This window comes from Astyanax mexicanus, chromosome 8 (assembly GCF_023375975.1).
Source record: "Astyanax mexicanus isolate ESR-SI-001 chromosome 8, AstMex3_surface, whole genome shotgun sequence".
Classification (NCBI taxonomy): domain Eukaryota; kingdom Metazoa; phylum Chordata; class Actinopteri; order Characiformes; family Acestrorhamphidae; genus Astyanax; species Astyanax mexicanus.
The window spans coordinates 29,715,416-29,736,330 of NC_064415.1; the positions used below are offsets into that span (position 1 = coordinate 29,715,416).

Here is a 20,915-nt window from a genome sequence, read left to right on the forward strand (position 1 = left end):
AAAGAGAAATATAGTTCGACAATAGTGCATAACATATAGATAATTTTATATGTCTCACCTCGTTAATATCTGGTGTACCAGGGTCGCCATACATTGAGCTTCTTGAGTCATCTCTCCTTGCATGTCCGTTTTGGGTGATGACACCAGCTATGTCACAAACACACACACACATACACAACAAGGTTTTTTTTACCACTGGTATCAAATATCTAATGAAGTACTTTTGGAATCTTGGAAGCTGTTCCTGGTTCACTCACTTGGTTCCTTGTCAATGGCTGTACTGGCTCGGCGAGTGTCTATGGAGCCGGTCATGGACAGGTCATCTCTGCACTGAAATTTGACCAAAGAGTGAATTTCTCTTAATTAATACAAACAGTTCAGAACAAATAAATCATCTTTGTTACATTGACATGTTATACTGCAGCAAAATATGGACTTTTCAGTTATTAAACATCATGATGCACACTGGAATAAAACCAAAATAAAAGTCTTCCATCTGCAGAAGCTTTCATATTCACTTTCATTAGCTTTTAATAGATAAAGACTGCTTTCTATTGCTCTTGATTGCTCTCATGCACACCTCATTCCCAGCATTCTCTTCATTTCCTACTAATTACTCACAGGTGCATTAAAAACAGGTGCAGTTATACAATTGCAGGTGTGTTTTGTTGTTTCAGTTGTTTGCTGATCATTTTAGGGGCATTATATTTGCTGGCTAGAAGGCCAGCAGTTCTGAAACTTTTCAATGGCTATGAGTTGAGAAGATGAGAAACTTACCATGAGGCCAAAGCCAGACCTTGAAGGCTGTTTCTGGGCAGTCAGTTTATTCAGGTTCTGGTACAGCAACTCGAACAGTGGGAGGTAAAGCACACAGATACGGGCCTGCTGATTCTGTCCAGGGAATAGACGTGAATGCAAATAAATGACTGATCCACAGCAGATATCAGAACGTAAACAGCTTTTCATTGTGTTTTTAATAAGTGAGTATGTTTTTTTTGTTGGTGAACAATAACATTGCAAATTAAAGAACAATACTTCTTCAGAAAACTTGGCAAAGGGTTCCTGCTTAGTTCTAGCCAATGACTACTGTAGAAAGCATGAACAGCACATAGTTTTAAAAAGTGAAGCCACTACAGGTTAGAGCTTAGTTAGGCTTAGGGTTAGGTTATGCCCAACCTCGACCCGCCTCATAAATTGTCTTTGTGAGTGATTACAGTGTTAAAACTGAGCTTTTTAAAAACATTTTGGGGCTGTTTCAATGAGCGAAATAGTTTAGAATGATGTTAATTAACACTGTAACACTGAAGAAGCATAGACTTCCTCAGTTATTTAAGAAACAAGTCTATTAAGAACCGATCTCCCCATCTACTGTAATATAATTAACAATGTTTAAGAATATAAAACACATTCTGAACATTTTTTTTATGCTTATAGCCTTAGATAGATAGATAGATAGATACATAGATAGATAGATACTTTATTGAAAATTAAAAATAATAGTGCAAAACATAAAAAAGCCTCTGCTAGCTGGTGCAATACAACCTTTGTGGAAACAGATTTTATGCGCTAATTTGAGTAACGAGTCGTAGTGAAGCTGTCAGGCAACTAGTTATCTTACTTTTCCTGATGATTTTGTGGTGTGCTGTTGGTCGCATTAACAGATGCTGTATGAAATTCCTTGGCAGTTTGCAGTGTGAGCATGATCTGTGCCTGAGCACGGAACAAGATGTTGTCAGTAATGAGGCGTCCAGCACTATGTTGCTTTGTATGTAACTGTAACTGAGATAACTGTGACTTGTGGCGTGTATTTCAAAGGAAGTTAAAGAAGCGTTGCTGAGAGAGGGTGCTTTTCATGGCGGGGGTGCTGAATTCGGCACAACACCGGCAAGCCCACTGAGCAGTAAGTAATGACATAAGCGTCTTCGGGCTCGGATTGTTTAAACGCAGTGTGAGTGCAGGCCAGTGGGAGAGTGGGGAGGCACGATTCAACCGAACCGTGCCTAGTGTGAGTACACCCTTAGTTGTTACACAGCCAGCTAACAGTAGTGTATCAGACATGCTGGACTAACATTAGCACTAACAAATTCCAAAAACTTTTTAAAACATTATTTTTTCTACTTTCGAGAAACAGAGGTGGCTGACTCTCTCGCAGCAGCTCAGAAGTTAAACTAGACCCTAACAGCTTCAGCTTATCTCGGAATCAAATAAAGAAGACATGGCAGAGAGGGTAAATCACCTCTGTAAAAAATACATAAACTACATTTTTCCTGTTTAACCATTACATTTACTAAACAAACTGGGTTTTCATTGTAAAATTCAGCTTTGCATCAGGTCCTTTAGGCTGTCTTGTAAACTCACTGAAGGCAGCCTGAGATGCTTGGTATGGGACATAAGTATTGAAACATTTTTTTATTTAGAAATCAATGGTAATAAAAAAAGTTTCACTGTCTCTACTGCCCAGGGAATGCTATCTATTACATTCTCTTAGATTTTGACATATTGCTGTGAGTATTTCTTTGCATTCCCAGAAGCACTGGATTCTAGAAAACACACTTCACTGCTCCACAGCTCAATGCCATCCTTAGCCATGATCCTTAGTCATGATGCCAATTGGTTCATGTTTATCTAGTCCAATTTAAACTGTGTGTGTGTGTATTGACACATCTTTGTCTGCAATAGGTACAACTTAAAGTAGCTTAAAGTAGCATTCATTAGAAGAGGTGTCCACAAATATTTATTGATGTTGTGTAGACTGTGTGCTCAGTTACGGGTTATTACTACGGTCAACACGGTCTCCTTAGTGAATAAGCAGTTGGCTTAAGGAGCAGACAGGATATGTATTCTACAATTAATTAATATTTACATTTATTGTTACGGTTACGTGTCAAGTTTATCATAGAGCGCCAAGAACAACACCTATTCTTTTTTCAGGAAGACAAACTACTGACTGAAAAATGCTTGATCCATATTCTCTTGAGCGTAATGCAGATACGCAGATGCCCCTAACAACTGTCATTTACATATTATGGAGACTGTTATTTACACTGGATCTGATAACCATTAACGACATTTGGATAAGACGTACTGTTTGGGTTTTCCTTGCTATAAAAGTGAAAACACAAAGGTGCTCGAAACCTGTCTGCCACAATTCCTATTGTTTGTTTGCAGTTTGCATAACAGACGTGAGCTTATCTGAGTGTGATGTCTGAGTATTGTACAGGAGCCATTTGAACAACAGCGGATTTTATATGTTTTTTGTATGGAACATTACGTTCTGTAGCCTCTGAGGCCAGAAATGTCAACAGATTTAACCGTTGGGTCCGTATCAGTCTCAGGGATAAAGGTTTAAATACAGACTTACGCCGCCACTGAGAAAACGAAATTCAGTTCGCAGTCAAATAAAGCGGCGTATCAGCTATGTACGCAAATATGTCAGACGACACGCTTTTCTGGCCTCGTCTGACTTTTGGGAACAAAGGTTAGAGCTACTCTTTCCCACAGAACTGAACAGTAATACCTCTTGTTGCTCAGTGTGAAGGAGCATCTGGAGCATTTGTCCTCAATTACACATGACTTACCTTATAGGCTGTGTATCTGTCATCCATGGCATGCTTAATTATCAGGTTCTTCAAAACAGCCACAGCCAGTTGCCTGATCTCCGGGCTGCCCTGCAGGCCATCTGCCACTTCCCGCAGAAGCAGACCAACCAGAAAATGGTTCCTGCAGTAGTCCTCTGTAAGGCTGTACTCCAAACTCTGGTCTGCAAAATAGTGCACCACTGTTACTAACAGTCTCCTGTTGGGGATCACCAGTGGTTTCATTTTTTTCATTTTCATTATAACTGATTAGAGAATGATGTAATTTTGGATCCTTCAAGTTGCTAGACAAGCAGTTTAAATGCATTCCATGCATCATTTGACAACATGGTACATTTAAGAAAAGATGCATTTGTGAAAATGCAGTGACAAGTCATCTGAGGTCACTTGGCCACTGAGACAAAATCTGTGACAGTGAAATGTGTTCATACAAACACAAGGTGTTTCTGAAATGAAGACACTGTATCGTGTTTCTTGGCAAAGTGCTCTAATTGTTCACCAGACTGCATTCGCAGCTTCTTGCTCCAGCAGAGAAGAACAACAACAGTTTCAGAAAGAACTTGTGTTGCATACAGCAGGATCTCTTTGTAATAGTACCACAGGAAGCCTGGCACAAACTACATGATTTTTAATCTTGATTTTATGCCTGATTTTGCCCTTCTGAAACATTTTCTGAACACAGTTTTCTGACTGGCAGGTACTGTAAATCTGAAGCGATTCATTTCAGCTCTCAAGATAATCAATGGCCCTCAAATATTTTGTTACTTTTTATGTCTGAAACTGAGAGATACTTCTATAGTATTAGATAATCTTGGGACACATCCTACGAGTGAACACACTTCAGCCAACAGCAGCCTAATTGAAGCAAGAGCAATCACTAGTTGTGTGCCATGGACTCCAGAAATGGTGGCAACACTTGTAGAGCTCTGGAAAACTTTACATTACATTTATGGCATTTAGCTGATGCCCTTATCCAGAGCGACAAGGTTATTCCTAACACAGAAGTGAGCCAATGTACGGTTAAGAGTCTTGCCCAAGGACTCTAATTGGATTTGAACCACAGTCTCCCATATGATGCGATAGCTCACTGGAAGATAGTGGTGTTATGCACAGCACCATACCAACCACCGACTGCACCACACCAACTACCTAGAGACACAAGGGTCTCTACAATATTTAAAAGCTGGGCAGATATGTATATGATATAAATATAATAAATATCAATTAATCTATTTATATGTTTTTTTTAAGCTCAGGGCTAAAGGTGTGTCAATCCATAATAATTGGGTAAAGGTCAGGAATTCCTCCTGCACAGAGCACCATTCCCTCACAGAATAACAGATACAAGAATTCACTTCAAAACGAAAACTATGATATATGACATATTTTGACCAAACTATACAATACTCAACCTAGAGCAAATGTTTTCACTTATTGGCAATACATTAAAACTAAATGATAATGTGAACAACTGACAAACTGAGAAATTTTAATTCATCTCCTTTTGATTATAATTCATATTACACTGTTCCTCATGCTGTCAGACAACATCCTTAAATTTCTGAAATGTCACTTCCTAAATTGCGGTGGAACAGAAAACTGCATTTTTTTTTACTATTAAAAAAAAAAAAAAAAAAAGCAAGAGCAGATGTTAACTGCACAGGGGACCCTATGTAAAGTGCAAACTCTCTTAACAAATGTAAAAAATATATAGATTTACATAAAAATGAAGTCTGCTGGTGTTTAAAATGTGTTCACAATGTTTCTTTTGATTTGCGTTTGATTTGTTTCATTTTTCAGGTTTTTTAGCGTTTAATGACAGTAAGAACTAGGCAGAAAAGGGGCAGGTGGTGCAGAAATTAATTATTATTGTCCATTCATAAATTCCTCTGTGGTGAGGAACTAAAATTAGCAGCCCTATCCCTTCCCTCTATCCCTCCAGCCTAACAAGAATCGTGACCCCCTACCCCATGGCGTGTACGCGCAAAACAGAGGGTCTAAGTGTGAGATGTGCTCTGGTTTGTATATCATTTATTATTTTCAGACTCCTGTAGTGTGTACCAGGCTTTAACAAAAATATTAATGTTAACAAACTTCTATCAGCATCGTTTAATTAAATTTAATTAGAGGATAAATCTGTTGCATGTTCATTACCCTACAATGTCTCACACTTAATGATTGCTTGCTATTAATTAAATATTGAGAACTGCTGATCCACACAAGATCCTTCTGTATTTACTGAAAGTCAATCACAGAGTGCAGAAGGCAAGAAAGGTAACAGTGGGAGGAGGACATACAATACCTATCCATGAAAAAAAAAAACATTCATGTCATGTGTGACAAAACGTTAGAGTTTCACAACCATGAAACTCAGCTGACACTACAGGCTTTCGTCCACCTTCTACATTTTGAAATAGTTTTTCCCAAAACTCTCAAGAGTCCCTGGTGTAATAGAGTGTAAGATGTCATAACAAAGCAGTTTCATAATGCATGGCAACTTTAGACTTCAGCACAAGCCCAGGCCTGAAATGTCAGATGCGATGGCAGTTAGATGTTCAAGCATGATTGATGGGTTTTGCAAGAAAGTGGCTAGCCAGTTAGTGAGGTTAAGGGAGCTCTTAACTGGCAATCCAGACTTATTTTGCATCAAATGTTGGCCGGCATCACCTACCTATGACGCCAAAACACTCCGCCGCGTACGAAATAAAATCTGATCATGAGCAAAAAAAAACAGAAAAAGAGAAAATGAAAAAAGGAGGACATCATGCAGGATAGGAAGGGTATGTGAAAGTGTGTGTTGAAAAAAGGGGCCAGGAGCAATACTCTTTTGATGCTTCACTAGCTTTGAATGCCACTTCAGTTGGGATTCCCAAAAGCACTGTGTAGATAAGAGACTCGTTACAGAGTGTGTTACATGCACTTCTATCTAGCAGAGAGCTTTGATCTCGCTTTGTTTTTGAAGCATTTGGGAAACTCAACCCTGCTGTGGAACAGAGTGGTTTAACTGAGAAGGAAATGCAGGAAGATTCTTTACAGTAAGAGAGCAATACACCTGTGTGTGTAATAAACCACAAACCATTTTCTTTTTTGTTTTTTAATTTGACACTTCTTGTCTGTCTGTCTATAAAAAATAATGTCAATTTATTTTTTACCCCTGTTAATAAAATACAATATATATCATGTAAAATAAATAACGGCATAAATGTTCACCCATTAGAACATACGTGAACTAGTTCAAAAGAGGCATAGACTATTGGTGCTACAATTCTCACAATAAATTAAATAGAGATCGATCATCTGAGTGCAGTGAATGTATTTTAAAATATTGTAGTAGAAACAAAAAAGGTCCAAATGAGACAAAAGTGTACAAAATTCTACAGTATGTATTTTTCTAATCCATTGTTCAAAAAATGAGGGGGTGATTTTTAGTGATTGAGTTTTGGAAATTGATTTTAAAAATTTGAAGTCTTTAGTAAAGCAGTATTTGAACAGATCCTATTATTGCACATACAGCATTTAAACTTTAATCATAATAACTAGAAAAATACACAGAACAAGATATTCACTATTCAAAGGATAATTTTATATTTGTCTTAATGTTCTGTAACTTTGTGCAAAGAATGCAAATTATATTGACCAATACGAAGGAGAAACATCCATAGCACTGTAAATGCACTTGTGTTGTTTAGTTGTTAACAGTCTAATAATGCTTTATTGTTTTTATAACTTTATTTATTTATTTTTGGATATCATACACATTGGAACACAGGCACATTTTCCCCCTTCATTTGCTTTTTCGTTGTTTGGGGACGGTGGTGGTTTATATGCAAAAGTTGGTCAATGCTTTATTGTTATTGTACATGCATTTACATTTATTTACATCTGTCGAATATAATAACATAAATAAACAGAATTGGGTTTTTTATTATTTATTATTTAATAAGCAACGTATTTTAACACAATGGGCCCCTATTTTGGTGATCTATAGGTGAGCTGTAAGGATTTTTTTTTTTGCTCTAAACGCACAAAAGACATGTACTAATATTCTTAATTTATCATCAGTGATTTCGGGCATTAAGTGAAATAAGCCAATCCAACTTGCCATTCCCTTTAAGAGGGAGGTGCGCTCTGACTTTGGCGGATTGCTATTTGACCTCAACCCAATCGGGATGCTGTGACGTGACCTCAAGAAGGCGATTCACACCAGATATCCCAAGAATATTGTTGAACTGAAACAGTTTTGTGAAGAGGAATGGTCCAAAAAGTTTTCCTGACCGTTATGCAGGTCTGACCTGCTACTACAGGAAATGTTTGGTTGAGGTTTTTGCTGCCAAATGAGGGTCAACCAGTTATTAAATCCAAGTTGCAAACATATATTTTTTTGTGTGGTATTAGGTTAAGCAGATTGTGTTTGTCTATTGTTGTGACATAGATGAAGATTAGAACACATTTAATGACCAATTTATGCAGAAATCCAAGTAATCCCAAAGGATTCACATACTTTTTCCACCCTCACTGTGAATGTTAACATGTTGTGTTCAATAAAACCATGCAAACATATCATTTTTGTGTGGTATTAGTTTAATCAGACTGTATTTGTCTATTGTTGTGACTTTTAATGACCAATTTATGCAGAAATCCAAGTAATCCCAAAGGGTTCACATACTTTTTTATTGCAACTGTATATTCCTAATACAGACTAAAGGCTACACGATTTTGTTAGCTCTTGAAAGTTAGATATTTTAAAATGTATCTCACTTGTTCAGCAAAGGAGGGTCAGAATTTCAAAAGTGTTGAACAGCCATTTTAAAAATACAATAGAAGTTTCTTTTTGTTTCCGTTTGTTAGTTTTGCGTGATCATGTAAATTAATATGGTTTGTCAGTGCACTAACAATGCTCTTTAATTCAGATTACAAACAGGCCCAGAAAGATATGATAGAATGATAAGTACCCTCAGGGTAATTATTTATCCGTAAACTTTGTTTACAGTTGTTTTCTCAATCTTATAATTTCTAATTCCCACCCACTGTGAAGATGAGGGCAGGCCACTAAGTCACATGAAAAGAAGGTGAACACCATTGTTTAAAGGTGCCCCTGTGTCTGCGTTACCTTCTGGCTTTCTACCTGACACAGTGATGGAAGATGAACCTTTCTAACAGCTGTAAACAAATACTATACAAATACATTTATTTAGATATGATCTTGATGAACTGCTATATACATAAGTGGACAGGTGAAGATATTTGTTTTAAGTACTAACTGACAGTTCTATTGCATGTGCTAACAGACATCTGAACTGTATCATGACTTGAATCATGCTAGGTAAAGAGGAGAAGGCAAGGCTGATTATGTGCTTATGTTCTCGATGACCTTGTTGTCCAAGTTCATGTTTTTTACATATGACCTGGTCATGCCAATCAAATAACAACACAGAATTAATTTTTTTCATCCCAAAAACTGCACAAGTACATTTATTAGTGTAAAGTCTCTTCTGCAGGTTTACTCACTGCCAGATATTAAGAGGTGAAGGTCAGTGGTTATAGTTACAATGGTCTCAATATGCAAGCTATGTGAATGGGGTCAAGTGCATGCAGTGTAGGGAAGGTAGGGGTAACTATAAGTGATAAACGTACAGTCTAGTGACGCATTAAAACCTTACCCTGTACTCTCTGCAGCTTAGTTCGTCCGAAGGCCATGGGCAGGTTGAGAGGAATGTAGTGCTCATGATTGCACACTGTCATGAGGAAGTAGAACTTCATTTCTGTCAAAACCTGTAGATGACAAATGTACATGTTATGCCACAGCTTGGCTCCTCAATTCGAGCAAAGAAAATATGACATCATGTGCTGTTTTGAGATACACACAAATATTATGTACAGTATTAAAACATTTGTTAAAAGCAATAAGGGACAAGTAGATGGAAGAATAGTAAAACAATGTTCTGTTTCCAAATGCCATCTGTAAACCCTCCCCTCTAAACACTCTTGTGCAGAGTACCAAACATGCTTCATTCATTCATTAAGCTTCTGACAATAGCATCATCCACTTATAGCAAGCTATTTCTAAGTTAATATACTCTAAAGAGATGAGAGCATAGGATCAGTGGATGCAAACGGATACTTGTGGATATAAATGGACACAAATGGAAACTGTGGTTTCTGTATGTATACTTGTAGATGTAAACATCTGGATAAACATAAATGATGCATATGAGATATAGTCAATTGAGTCAAAGGAGTTTTATGCATACCCCACAACTTAATACAGAAGTCTTAAAGGTCTCATTCCGCTAAAATACACTTTTTCTTGTTCTTTGTATAGTACTATAGGTCTCTGAGTTGTATATGCATGTTGCATATTAAACTGTTCTTCAGCCGCCATTGTCTGCAGTAGTTAGTAAAAGAAAATCCTCAGAAATACGAGTTGATCAGAGAGACATTAGCGTGTGTACGTCAACCAGTGACTTCATGGCCTAACAAAGAGTCGCTACCGTAGGGGTTATTCGCGCAGCTGAGGCGCAACAGACAGTCTCAACTTGCACTCGCACCACTGCGTTGATAACATTTCTTGGCCGCACGCCGCTCATGTCTGACATTAAGTGAAGTTTAAGGGTTAACCTTACAGAGCACTCAGTGCTGTACCGTTATAACTAAGGCTGTATCTCTGAAAACATTTTGTCCTTTGAGTTTTAGAGCTGTAAATTTGACTGTGAGGGGAAGGCAGGTAGGCATTCTCTGCTGCAGTGCTGTTAGATAATTAGAGGTGATATATTTGCATGTATGAATATTCATTAGCAAGAGCCAAATCCTGTCTTTCTTCAGAGACCTCTAATTTAGTGATCTAAAGCATGGCTGAATATAAACACCTGAGCATTTTTTTCTCTTGGCATTCATTCATACTATTTAAAAGAAAAGATGGAATGAATCCTTTAAAAATGATTCTTCAATGGTTCTTTATTAAGAGCACTGGATCTTTATAGAACCTGAAAAAGATCCTTTGCAATGGTAGAAAGATGGCTCTATATTGATTCTATGCAGCATCAAAGAATGAATGACACAGTGATATTTTATCTAATTCCCATTCTCTTTTATTATATCTATTATCTGTACTTGCTGTAAAATTGGGAAGGAGAGTAACGTAATTTCAATTCTCTGTATGTCCTGTACATATGCAGTATTGACAATAAAACTACTTGACTTGACTAATATGCTGTCTTACTACAAGGACAAAAACTCATATAGCAAGGGTCCTGAAAAAGTGTTTCAACTAAATTTGTAGTAAAGACATGATCCACCAGGCAACAGTCCTACTAGAACTCGTTGGAGGAAAGCACAGCAACTTGGTTAGGATACATCAGCTCACATACACCTTGCGCTGAGTGACATCACCCTTTAGAGTGATGAGGGGAGAGGGCACCATCTACCCATCCAGAAGGAACAAGGCCAATTGTGCTCTCTCCAGGCTCCGGCAGATGATGGCAAGCTACATGACCAGGATTCGAAACAGCGATCTCCCGATCATAGTGGCAGTGCTTAGCCCGCTGGACTTTCTGCATTCTTTCACTAATGTTAGTAGAAGCAGTATGCATGCCAAGGTGCTTCATTTTATACACCTGTGGACATGGAAATGATTGGCAAGGCGATATCTTAACACTTGTATTTGTATGTGTCTTAGTCTACACAGCTTCAATGCCGTTTCTCCATGCCCATTTAGATCCTGAGCATACATGCCTGCCCATGCCCACTATATAGCAACCAGGCCCGGTTTATACAAGAAGCACTAGCACATGCTAGACTGTAGTAAGTTTTTATTTGAACACAGTCAAGTATGTTCTGACTTTTAATTATCTGTTGAGAGAGTAGTAGTTCTCCAGACTTGTCTATCCCGTGTCTTGGCCTTTGTTGATTGTGGTATTATGGGAGTGTAAACATTTTCCCCTGCGTGTTCCTGTCTGGACAGACAATATTACTGTGATGTCTGGATGATTTAATCTTTTTTCTTAGGAGCTTTGGGTGAAGTCCTAGTTTTTTTTTTGGTGTACATGGGAAGTATCTCTGCTTGATCTGTTCTCCTTGATGGCGTAACAGTAAGGCAAAAAAAGTGCTCTAACCACACACATTTATTAAACAATATTAAAATAATCAATAAAACTTAGTCTCAAACCATCTCATATTATACATTTAAAGCACATGCTACTAAATTATTAATTAAATGTATTTTTGTTGATTTCTTCCTTATGCTAGAATCAAATGTTAAGCCCTATTTATTCCATTGGATTTATTTTACATAGGGAGCTGGAGCAATGTTATTTTACTACATAACATATGTAAAATTCATGACTGGCATGAGAGTGGCTACTCGATTTACAGCCAGTTGTCACCTTCAAAACCAAAAATTACAATCTCCAACAGTGCTCTGTGACAACTGATAAAGCATTAGAAAGACCGCACTGAATATTTGACAACTACAATTATTTAACTGAAAATCCTACTTTCAAACAAGCACTTCTGGTGCTCAGGTGAATAAGTAAAAAGACTAAATAACTGATTCAAAACAATTATTTCATTTATTATATTACAGTTTAAGTCATGGTGCATTGTTATGCTTTTTTTAAACAGCTGTGGATGCACTGTGTGTCAGAGTGCTGCTGTATACAGTTCAGGGAGAATAGCACTACAGAGGAAAATCCATTAATAAATTTGCAGTGCTATAGTTAATATATTGTATTTGTTGGTTTGCCTGCTGGGATGTTACATATGTTGAAATTTAGCTTTGTAATTGCTTTTTCTTTTCCATGTAATTTATACCATGATTAAGAGGTCAGTTTACTTCTGGCAAAAATTTTGGAGAATCTTTGGTGATAATGTTTCTTTTACCTTTTTTATATAATGAAATTAAATTTTGAATATTAGCTGTCTGAGTGTCCCGCTGCGCTAAACAATGACTTGCCTAAAGCTGCCAGAAATGCATCTAAGGAATACTTTGGCTTATTTTTTTATGTTTTGTAACACCTAAAGTTTTCCTGAGGTAATATGTACCATGCACACCTAAACTAAAGTTGTGCTAAAACTCTCCTCAAGCTCCTCTGTACTGAAGGAAAACTGCAAAAACACATTTCCCACAGAATATGACAATATTTACACACATTGACACATATTGACTGACACAGGATTAATATAGCCTGCAGTATTTTTACAGCATTTTTTTATAGAAGGTTAAAGCAGTGAAATCTTTACAGACACAGGAGTGTGCAGTTCATAAAAATGACTGACACGGGGCATTTGGACGTCACTAAGAATTCAATTAGAAACGCTGGTAATAATTATACTCCACCTCCTCATCCTGTCTGAATGGGGTTTTAGTAAGCTAAGTTAGAGAACATAAACACACAGGCATGAGCAACTCATGTGAGTCTTAATGTTTCTGACAGACACTGTGAAGACAGTAAATGGCCTGTGACTTAAAAGATTAGAATAAACAGGAAATTGAACTGGTCACCCATATTTCCTCTTTCATTCATTTAGTGGTGGTGCAGTGTAAGAACACTGACGCTACCGCCACAAAGAGAAAGAAAAAAGTGTTCCACAGCCACCGGAATACTTAGAAGAATCACCACACAGTTAAGAAAAACCACACTTAAACTGGAATAATCGGACTGGTACTCCATTTTATCTTCTGCACCATCAACCCACATACACTAATCAGGCCAACAGCTGGCAAGCTTATCTATATACTTGTTTCTTATGACATAAATGTTCAGATCCAGTTCTTTTGTCCCCTATGATATGAGTACCCTAAAGCTGATTGTTGGTATATACTGTTCTTTGTCAGGGTTCTTGCACCATTTCAAAAGTCAAACTTAATGCTTTTTAAGACTTTTTATACAGCAATAAATATAATAAGACCCAAAAATTTAGTCCTAATTTCTTTCATAGAAAAGAATTTGTTGTGTTGAAAAAAGATATATTTTTATAATTTTATTAAAAAAAAAAGGACAAAAAATTTTGTCCAATTTGGATATCCAATTGTCCCACCCCTTTGTGCGTCCCTATCACCGGTGACGCCCGTGACCCTTGGAGGATGAGGACGAGCACACGCCTCCTCCGACACGTGTGAAGTCAATCACCCCTTTTTTTTAGCTGCTCCGGATGAATCATTGCCTGAGCAGCTAGCGCGCTCGGAGGAGGAAAGCACAGCGGCCAGGTTCCGATTCATCCGCTCACAGACGCCTCGTGCCACCCAGCGCCACCTTAAGTGTGATGGGGAGAGAGCGCCATCTACCCACCCCAGAGGAAGCAGAGCCAAATTTGCTCCCTCTAAGCACCGGCAGCTGATGGCAAAGCTGCATGAGTGAACCTGCGACCTCCCGCTCATAGTGGCAGCGCATTAGACCGCTGGACCACTCTGCGCCCCCTTGAAAAACAAAACTTAACGTAGCTAACTCGCCACTAATGTTACTATGTTATTTAGCTCGCCGCTAATGTTAGCTAGCTTGCCGCTAACTTTAGTTCTCTCCCCGGTAACGTAGCAACTCGTCGCTAATATTATTATGTTAGCTAGCTTGTCGCTAATGTTACTATGTTAGCTAGCTCTCCGCTAACCTTAGTTCTCTCTCCAGTAATGTAGCTAGATAACTCACTGCTAACGTTAGTATGTTAGCTAACTCACCGCTAAAGTTAGCATGTGCTTTTCCACCAGCATTAAACACACAGTTTGAAAATGCAATACCTACAGCAAATTTACAGTAAGTTTAAGACAATTTAAGACCTTAATTACATGTATTTTAATTTAAGACATTTTAAGACTTTTTACGGATCTGCAGGAACCTTGTTTGTGCCCCACAACTTGGGCAAGACAGAAGGCTAATTCATTTTAGTGAACAGTTTAAATCATGAGAAATTATATATGGTTCTGATTAATGTAGTTTGATAGCAACATCAAATGACTGTTTTAAAGTTTATAGTGTGTTTAAAGACCCAATCCCATTTCATCCCTTGGCCCTATCACTTACCCCTACCCCTTTTTTTCGACCCTTGGAACAGAGTTAGAAGGGAAAGGGGTGAAATCCTTCCCCTAAAAATTGGGACAACTTTTCAAGCACCCAATACGTCATTAGGCGCGGCAAAAGTTCAGTAACCTCGCTGCTGGTTAACTATTTAACTTAAGGGCTTTATTGTATGTCTTCAGAAAGAGGGCAGGTGGGGCATAAATTCATGACAATTGTCCATATCTCAATTCCTCTGTGATGGGAAGCTAAAATTAGTTTAATTAGCTTTTATTTTATTTTTCCATTCCACTTTAAATGCTGCAGCCCCTGTAGTCTGTTGCACCATTTAAGGTGGATTGGGAAAGTTAGCTAGCTAGCTACTCTGACAAACCACTAGCGACCTTTTTAATGCTTGTTATGAAGAATTATTTTATAAAACAATGAAACTACAAATTAATCTATGGTAATATGGTGCTAATCGTCACGTTTAAAACAAGGAAATTACTTACATTTGTGGGTTTCTTTGGTCACTTGTTCCCCCATCTTACCAATGATTCTCATTCCCCTCGGTTTGAAGTGTGCCTCTGAAAAATCTCTGTTTGAAGGCCTAACAAGCCCTATCCCTGCCCCCTACCCCTCCAGCCTAACAATAATCGTGACTCTTGAAATGGGACCGGTTCTTAATATCTTAAACCCCAGTCTGACTGAGGCTATTTAAAATACAGTAGTCAAATCACTCTGTATGTGTGCGTGTGAGACACTGTATAGTGAAACACACTGAAATGATAGCTGTTGCTCTTTGTCGACTACTGATGTGAAATTACTATTTTATAGTGTAGTAAATGTGCAATAATTTGGTTTACCATGTGTGTGTTAGCGTTAGCCTTCTTCTCTCTTTCTGAATACAGAGTTCAGTGCTGTGTTAGAACTAAAGAAAGGAGTGTTGCTCTTTTTTGTTTTTTACATGATTTGTTTCGTACAAAATCTAATGCTATAATAGAACATCTTTACCGTTGTAAAAGTACAGGCAAACTATTGGTGTTTCTAGCGAAGAACGAAAGAGAATTGACAAAGAATTTATGAAAGAGTGGTTCAAACACACAAGTCCTCATATTCCAATGTAAAAATGTTACTTACAGCAGAATATAAACTTCATGTGAAGTTCAAGTTCATGTGAAGTGAAGTTCACTTGGACATTCACTAATGGACATCAGAGGGCACTCTGATAAACAAAATTAAAGATTGGGACTGATTCAGGCTTTAAGAGCTGAGACCCAATCCTTTAAAACTGAATCTTTTGAAAATCTGAGACCCAATCCTTTGAAATCTGTATTCACAATTGAATGTATCCAAACCTTACAGGTCAAATATCCAACCAGAGAAAGATGCATCAAAAAAATCCTCTGTGCAGCATTAGTTTCTTAGCTTTTCATCTGTTAATTTTTTTTTTCAAAGAAAAACACTTTATAATGTCTCTAGGCCAAATATTTTAAAGCTACTCAACAAAAGTTAAATAGAGACATAAAAAAAACTAACAAAAAATAAATAAATAACAGAAGCGCTAGCAGCTAAACGAAGTATCTCTTTTCTGGAATAGGTGAGTCACCAGCGTGTCACTGGTATGCACTGTTTTCATGTGATTTACTGATTGTCAACTAGCATGAAAAATACTGGAAAACACTTTCGTTTTTCTGCTGACAGTTGCCTTAACAGACCCCTTTGGCACATTATTAGCTGGCTTACTTAAAAAAAAAAAAAAAAAAAAAACAGCCGTGCTGCAAACTGTCGCCATGCGTGCTTCAGGTTTCTTAGTAACAAAATACACACAGAATATTTATTGTATGAATCTCTTATGAAATCTGTTTTACAGTAACATGAGGTGCTTTCTTGCTGCTAAAGTACTAAACCCTCTGGCTAAGGCATTGCTTCCTGTCTGAATGGGAGAAACATTTTAGAAGCTCTCTCATTCTGTCTGGAAACTGTGCTGGATTTTTGAGTAGTACACAGCTAACTGCATGTTAGAGTAGTACACAGATGTAAAATATAAATAAATTATAATAAATGCTGACATCCAGTGGATATGAGGCAGGGGTGGCTCAGAGAGCACTGCCCCCATGTACATCTTACACCTTACCTTGGGGTCTTTCTGGCTGAAGCCACACATGTAGTCGTTCACGAGACTGAAAGCAAATCCTCTGTTCATAAAGGTCAGGCAGCGCTGTGAAGGAAAGAGGAATTTGTTAAGTAATGTAGCTACAATAGTGTAAAAAAGTGTCATTTTATCAATTTTATCAATTATATCTGGAATATCAAATATCAAAAGTCATAGTTGATGAATATTTCATTTTAATGGATCGTCCAAATATTTAAAATGTGTAAATAAGAGCATTTGGCAGTCTAGACAAGGCATTCTTGCTTACTGGCTGACTTCTATTAAAAACACGCACACACCGAACAACACTTAGCCAGCTAGTTAACTTATATCCACCACCTTCTAAAGAAGAGGAGCTGTGTCTTTGGTTAAAGGAGCTCAATTTAAAACATCCACTTTTTCCTAATAGCACTGGAGTACCGGTGTGTGTAAAGGATAAACCTCACAAGCAAGCCCAATGCATCCACTTTTATCTGAGCTTCAGAACGATGAATGTTTTAAAATTGACTTTTAAAAACATGCACATGCAAACAAGGGGTTCTTTCCACAAACTGCTGCAGAAATGAGAGGTAAGCTCAATGAGAAATTGGCTTGAGGTTGTGTCATTTCATGCGGGTGTGTGTTTTACATTAAAATATTGTTGTAAAGCAATGTAGCATGAAGATTTACTGTGTGCATGAATGTGCCTGCCATACACATGCAAAGTCCCCAACTTATGACCATATTTAAAATGCAGTTGATTTAAACACATTCTGCTGTTTGTGTGTTTTGTTTGTATTTTCTACATTTATTATCTCTACTCTACACTTTTTTTCTGTGACACAACTGAAAAATTGTGCCACAATTTCTTCTGCATTTGTGTTAGAACTTTTAGTCAGTTCCTATTGGATGGTTTATGGTCGTGTTGTATTTAAAGTAAGATCATTGATCAGTACTGATCATTAAGTAACTCTTCTAAATATGGTGGATATAAGTTAGCTAGCTAGCTAAGTGCTGTCTTAGCTATTAGCAGATATTTTCCAAGCCATTACATGGCAGGCCACAAAGAAAAATTCTGTTTTGTAAAATGAAGTGTAATGGGATGAGTGCTACAGACTAGTAGCTCTCCAGCCCAAAGGGTTGTTGAACCCAATTGCAGAACAGTTGACCTCAAAGCAGGTAAACCCAAGAAGAAAAGAAAAAATAAAAACACACTGCTCCTCACGGGATTGAAGCTGTGTCGTCAGGGTGGCGGTCCAATACACTATTGCTGCCCCGGCTAGTGAATTGGCACACAGCCAGGTAAAAATGCCCTTATAAGGAGATAGAATGCCCAAGAACGAGTGGAAAAATGAGATTGGGCGGAAACTAAAGTCACGCCGAGCGCGACAGAGAGACAGAGGAGGTGTGTAAACAAAAGCTCACCAGGAAGCACTTTATTTATTTGTTTATCTTCATTTCAATGTTGTTCATTATAGTTCAAACAACCTCACGGACCAGATGTATCATGCTCGATGTTTCATTGCTGACCCCTGCTCTATACACACCCATGCTTCAGTGCGTTCCTTTAAAGAAGAGGAGCTGTTTCTGTGGTTAAAGGAAATAAATTTAAACATCCACCCAAACATCCATACGTCTGCTCTTACCATTCTGTGGATGGGAAACTCAGATACACCAGGGACTGTGAGAGGCTTAAAAGCCTTGAGCATGGGTCCAGCAGTAAAATTATGGGCGTCGGGTTTTACCTGAGCTTCAGAACTAAGCCATTTCTTTTTCTTTGGATTAGGATGTTCTGGTTTTGGTTTCTCCTCCACAAAAGTGTAACATATGGACATTTGGATAGATGTGTTACAAAACACTGCAATCTTTTTGTCTTCTAACATTTAAGCTAAATTCTCCTCTCCTTTGATTACGATGACACCATCTAAGTAACTGAATATATTATACTATTCAATTTGTGTGTTTATAATTGTAATAGTAATCTATATCAGTGGATCAGCTGCCACACCACACCGGAAGTCATAACACAAAATAAATAAACACGGCTTCCTTCCTTGTCGTTGTCATGCAGAATAAAGTGGATATCACATAATAAAAAACACAAGTAAACAAATACATTGATGTGTGGCACCAGAGCTTCTCAAAGATTTCTATTAAGAAGTATGCATTTTGGACTCTACCTTCCTGTTGTTAATACATCAGGTTTAATAAATTCTATTTAACAGCAATTTATAATTATTTTACTTTTAGACCGAGATGCTTGATAAATAAGGCCCACTGTAGGCTTATGTGTTCTGTACAGCAAACAGAGTCTGCCTCAGATACGACGTGTCTTTGTTCACTCTTTTGACACCACAGTAGCTTATCTTGGATCTGTAAGCAGTGATAACGGACATTCTGTGGTCATGTGCATGTGTGTATGTGTGTTTGCGTGTGTTCAAGAACTAGGTTAAGAATAAAAACAAACCTTAATGAAGTTGGCTAAACTGATGTTGACACAGCGAGCCTCCTCTGGGATCTCTACGTAGCGTATGGTGATGTGAGGCATAATGGAGAGCAGTAGACACTGCAGCGCCTGGTGGAAGGAATCTGGAAACCTCTGTGCTCGAGGCATCTGTTAGAGAAAATACAATATAGCTTTTAAAGAAATGCAAGTACTGCACAAATCTTAGTATGTGCTATTGCAGTTATTAAAATTAATATGAGTAATATCCCTTGTTGATACGTGTATTAATGAATGGAAACTGTTTTAAAAATCAGGGTTCTGTGGGGAAGTTACAGTTTTTCAGTTCGTTAAGGGCACAAGGTGGCTCAGTGGCTAGCACGTTTGCCTCCCAGCCCTGGGCTCTTGGGTTCAAGTCGCTATCTGGGTGGAGTTTCCATGATCAGGGTTCATACACATTTTAACCAATAAGTTTTAATGATTTTTTCATGACTATTCCTTCATTATGCCTTCAACGCAAAATTTCATGAGCATATGATTTTTAAAACAGTGCAGACATGGACAATAAAACAAAAAATCAATTAAAACTAAAACTATAATCGAAATTGATTATAGTAGGTCTAAAATGAATCTGACACACACTGTTTTATAATAAAATGTGTGCCAAATCCTGAGAGCTCCATTGTTTGAGAGCTAAATTACTGAATAACCTCTGAGCTGATGTATTTTGTTAGTTCAACATTTTTCTCTGACGATAAATGGAAACATTAAGATCTGTAGACAAAATTTCCATGACTTTTCTAAATTTTTCTGGGTATTTTTATTTTTACAAAACTTATCCAGGCCTGGAAATCGCTATTTCCTAATTCCATGACTTTTTTCAGGTTTTTCATGACCATGCAAACCCTGCATGTTTCCTCCCAAAGTCCAAAAAGAAGGAGATCAGGTAAATTGGATATTTTTAATTGCCCAGAAAATGTGAATACTCTAAATTGATTTGTATGTGTATGTATAAGTTTGTGTATTGTATATGATTGTGTGTGTGTGTGTGTGTTTAAAATGTATGTATGACTGTGATATGGACTGGCACTCTGTCCTGGGTAAATGCTATAGTGCCCGATGCAGTCCTCTAGGTGGACAGTCATTTCCGGTTAAGAGTATGCTGTTTAATATTGGCTGCCCCTGCTCACTGGATCGTGGATGGGTGCTGAGTATAAATAGTTAAGAGTATAAACCTAACATACTGCCCAATCTACATACACAACATGCAGAACATCTTACACTTCTAGATAAAGCCAACACTGCCTCCAAAGCTCTGTAATCTCTGTGCCAGTTTGTGTCTGTCATATTACTCATGCGTAACATACATATTTTTTTGTGCTTTAAAAAAATAGAACATCATGTGTAGGAATGTATTTTGTTGGGTACATAGAAAAAACAAACAGGAAAATACAAAGAAATAAGAAAAGTAAGATTAATAAATGAGATGTATTTTTACTAATATTTGCTTACACGTCACAACCACAGCGATGAGAGCATAAACAACAGGAAGGTCTGAATGCATGCTATTGTTTTCAGGAAATTTTATACTGATTCACTGATAAGTGAGGCAAGATAAAAATGCAAATAATGATAACAAGGAAAATGAAAATAATAGTGGTGGCTGGCAAACATTCACATATATATATTCAATTCAATTCAATTCAATTTTATTTCTATGGCGCTTTTTACAACAGAAGTTGTCACAAAGCAGCTTT

At 37.6% G+C, this 20,915-nt stretch overlaps 1 protein-coding gene across 3 annotated transcripts in view; it reads right to left on the reverse strand.

Moving 5' to 3' along the window:
- Nucleotides 1-20,915, reverse strand: part of dock11 (dedicator of cytokinesis 11) — a 122,329-nt gene that overhangs the window by 46,874 nt on the left and 54,540 nt on the right. For 2 of the 3 annotated variants that reach the window (XM_007255753.4, XM_049482473.1), the window contains exons 28-35: nucleotides 19,183-19,329; nucleotides 16,719-16,802; nucleotides 9,257-9,368; nucleotides 6,268-6,306; nucleotides 3,579-3,760; nucleotides 778-891; nucleotides 258-330; nucleotides 59-147 (exon numbers count right to left, since the gene is read on the reverse strand). In XM_007255753.4, the coding sequence (XP_007255815.3) occupies nucleotides 59-147; nucleotides 258-330; nucleotides 778-891; nucleotides 3,579-3,760; nucleotides 6,268-6,306; nucleotides 9,257-9,368; nucleotides 16,719-16,802; nucleotides 19,183-19,329 (840 nt within the window). The remainder of the gene's footprint in view (nucleotides 1-58; nucleotides 148-257; nucleotides 331-777; nucleotides 892-3,578; nucleotides 3,761-6,267; nucleotides 6,307-9,256; nucleotides 9,369-16,718; nucleotides 16,803-19,182; nucleotides 19,330-20,915) is intronic. The other variant, XM_007255754.4, reaches the window with a different exon arrangement.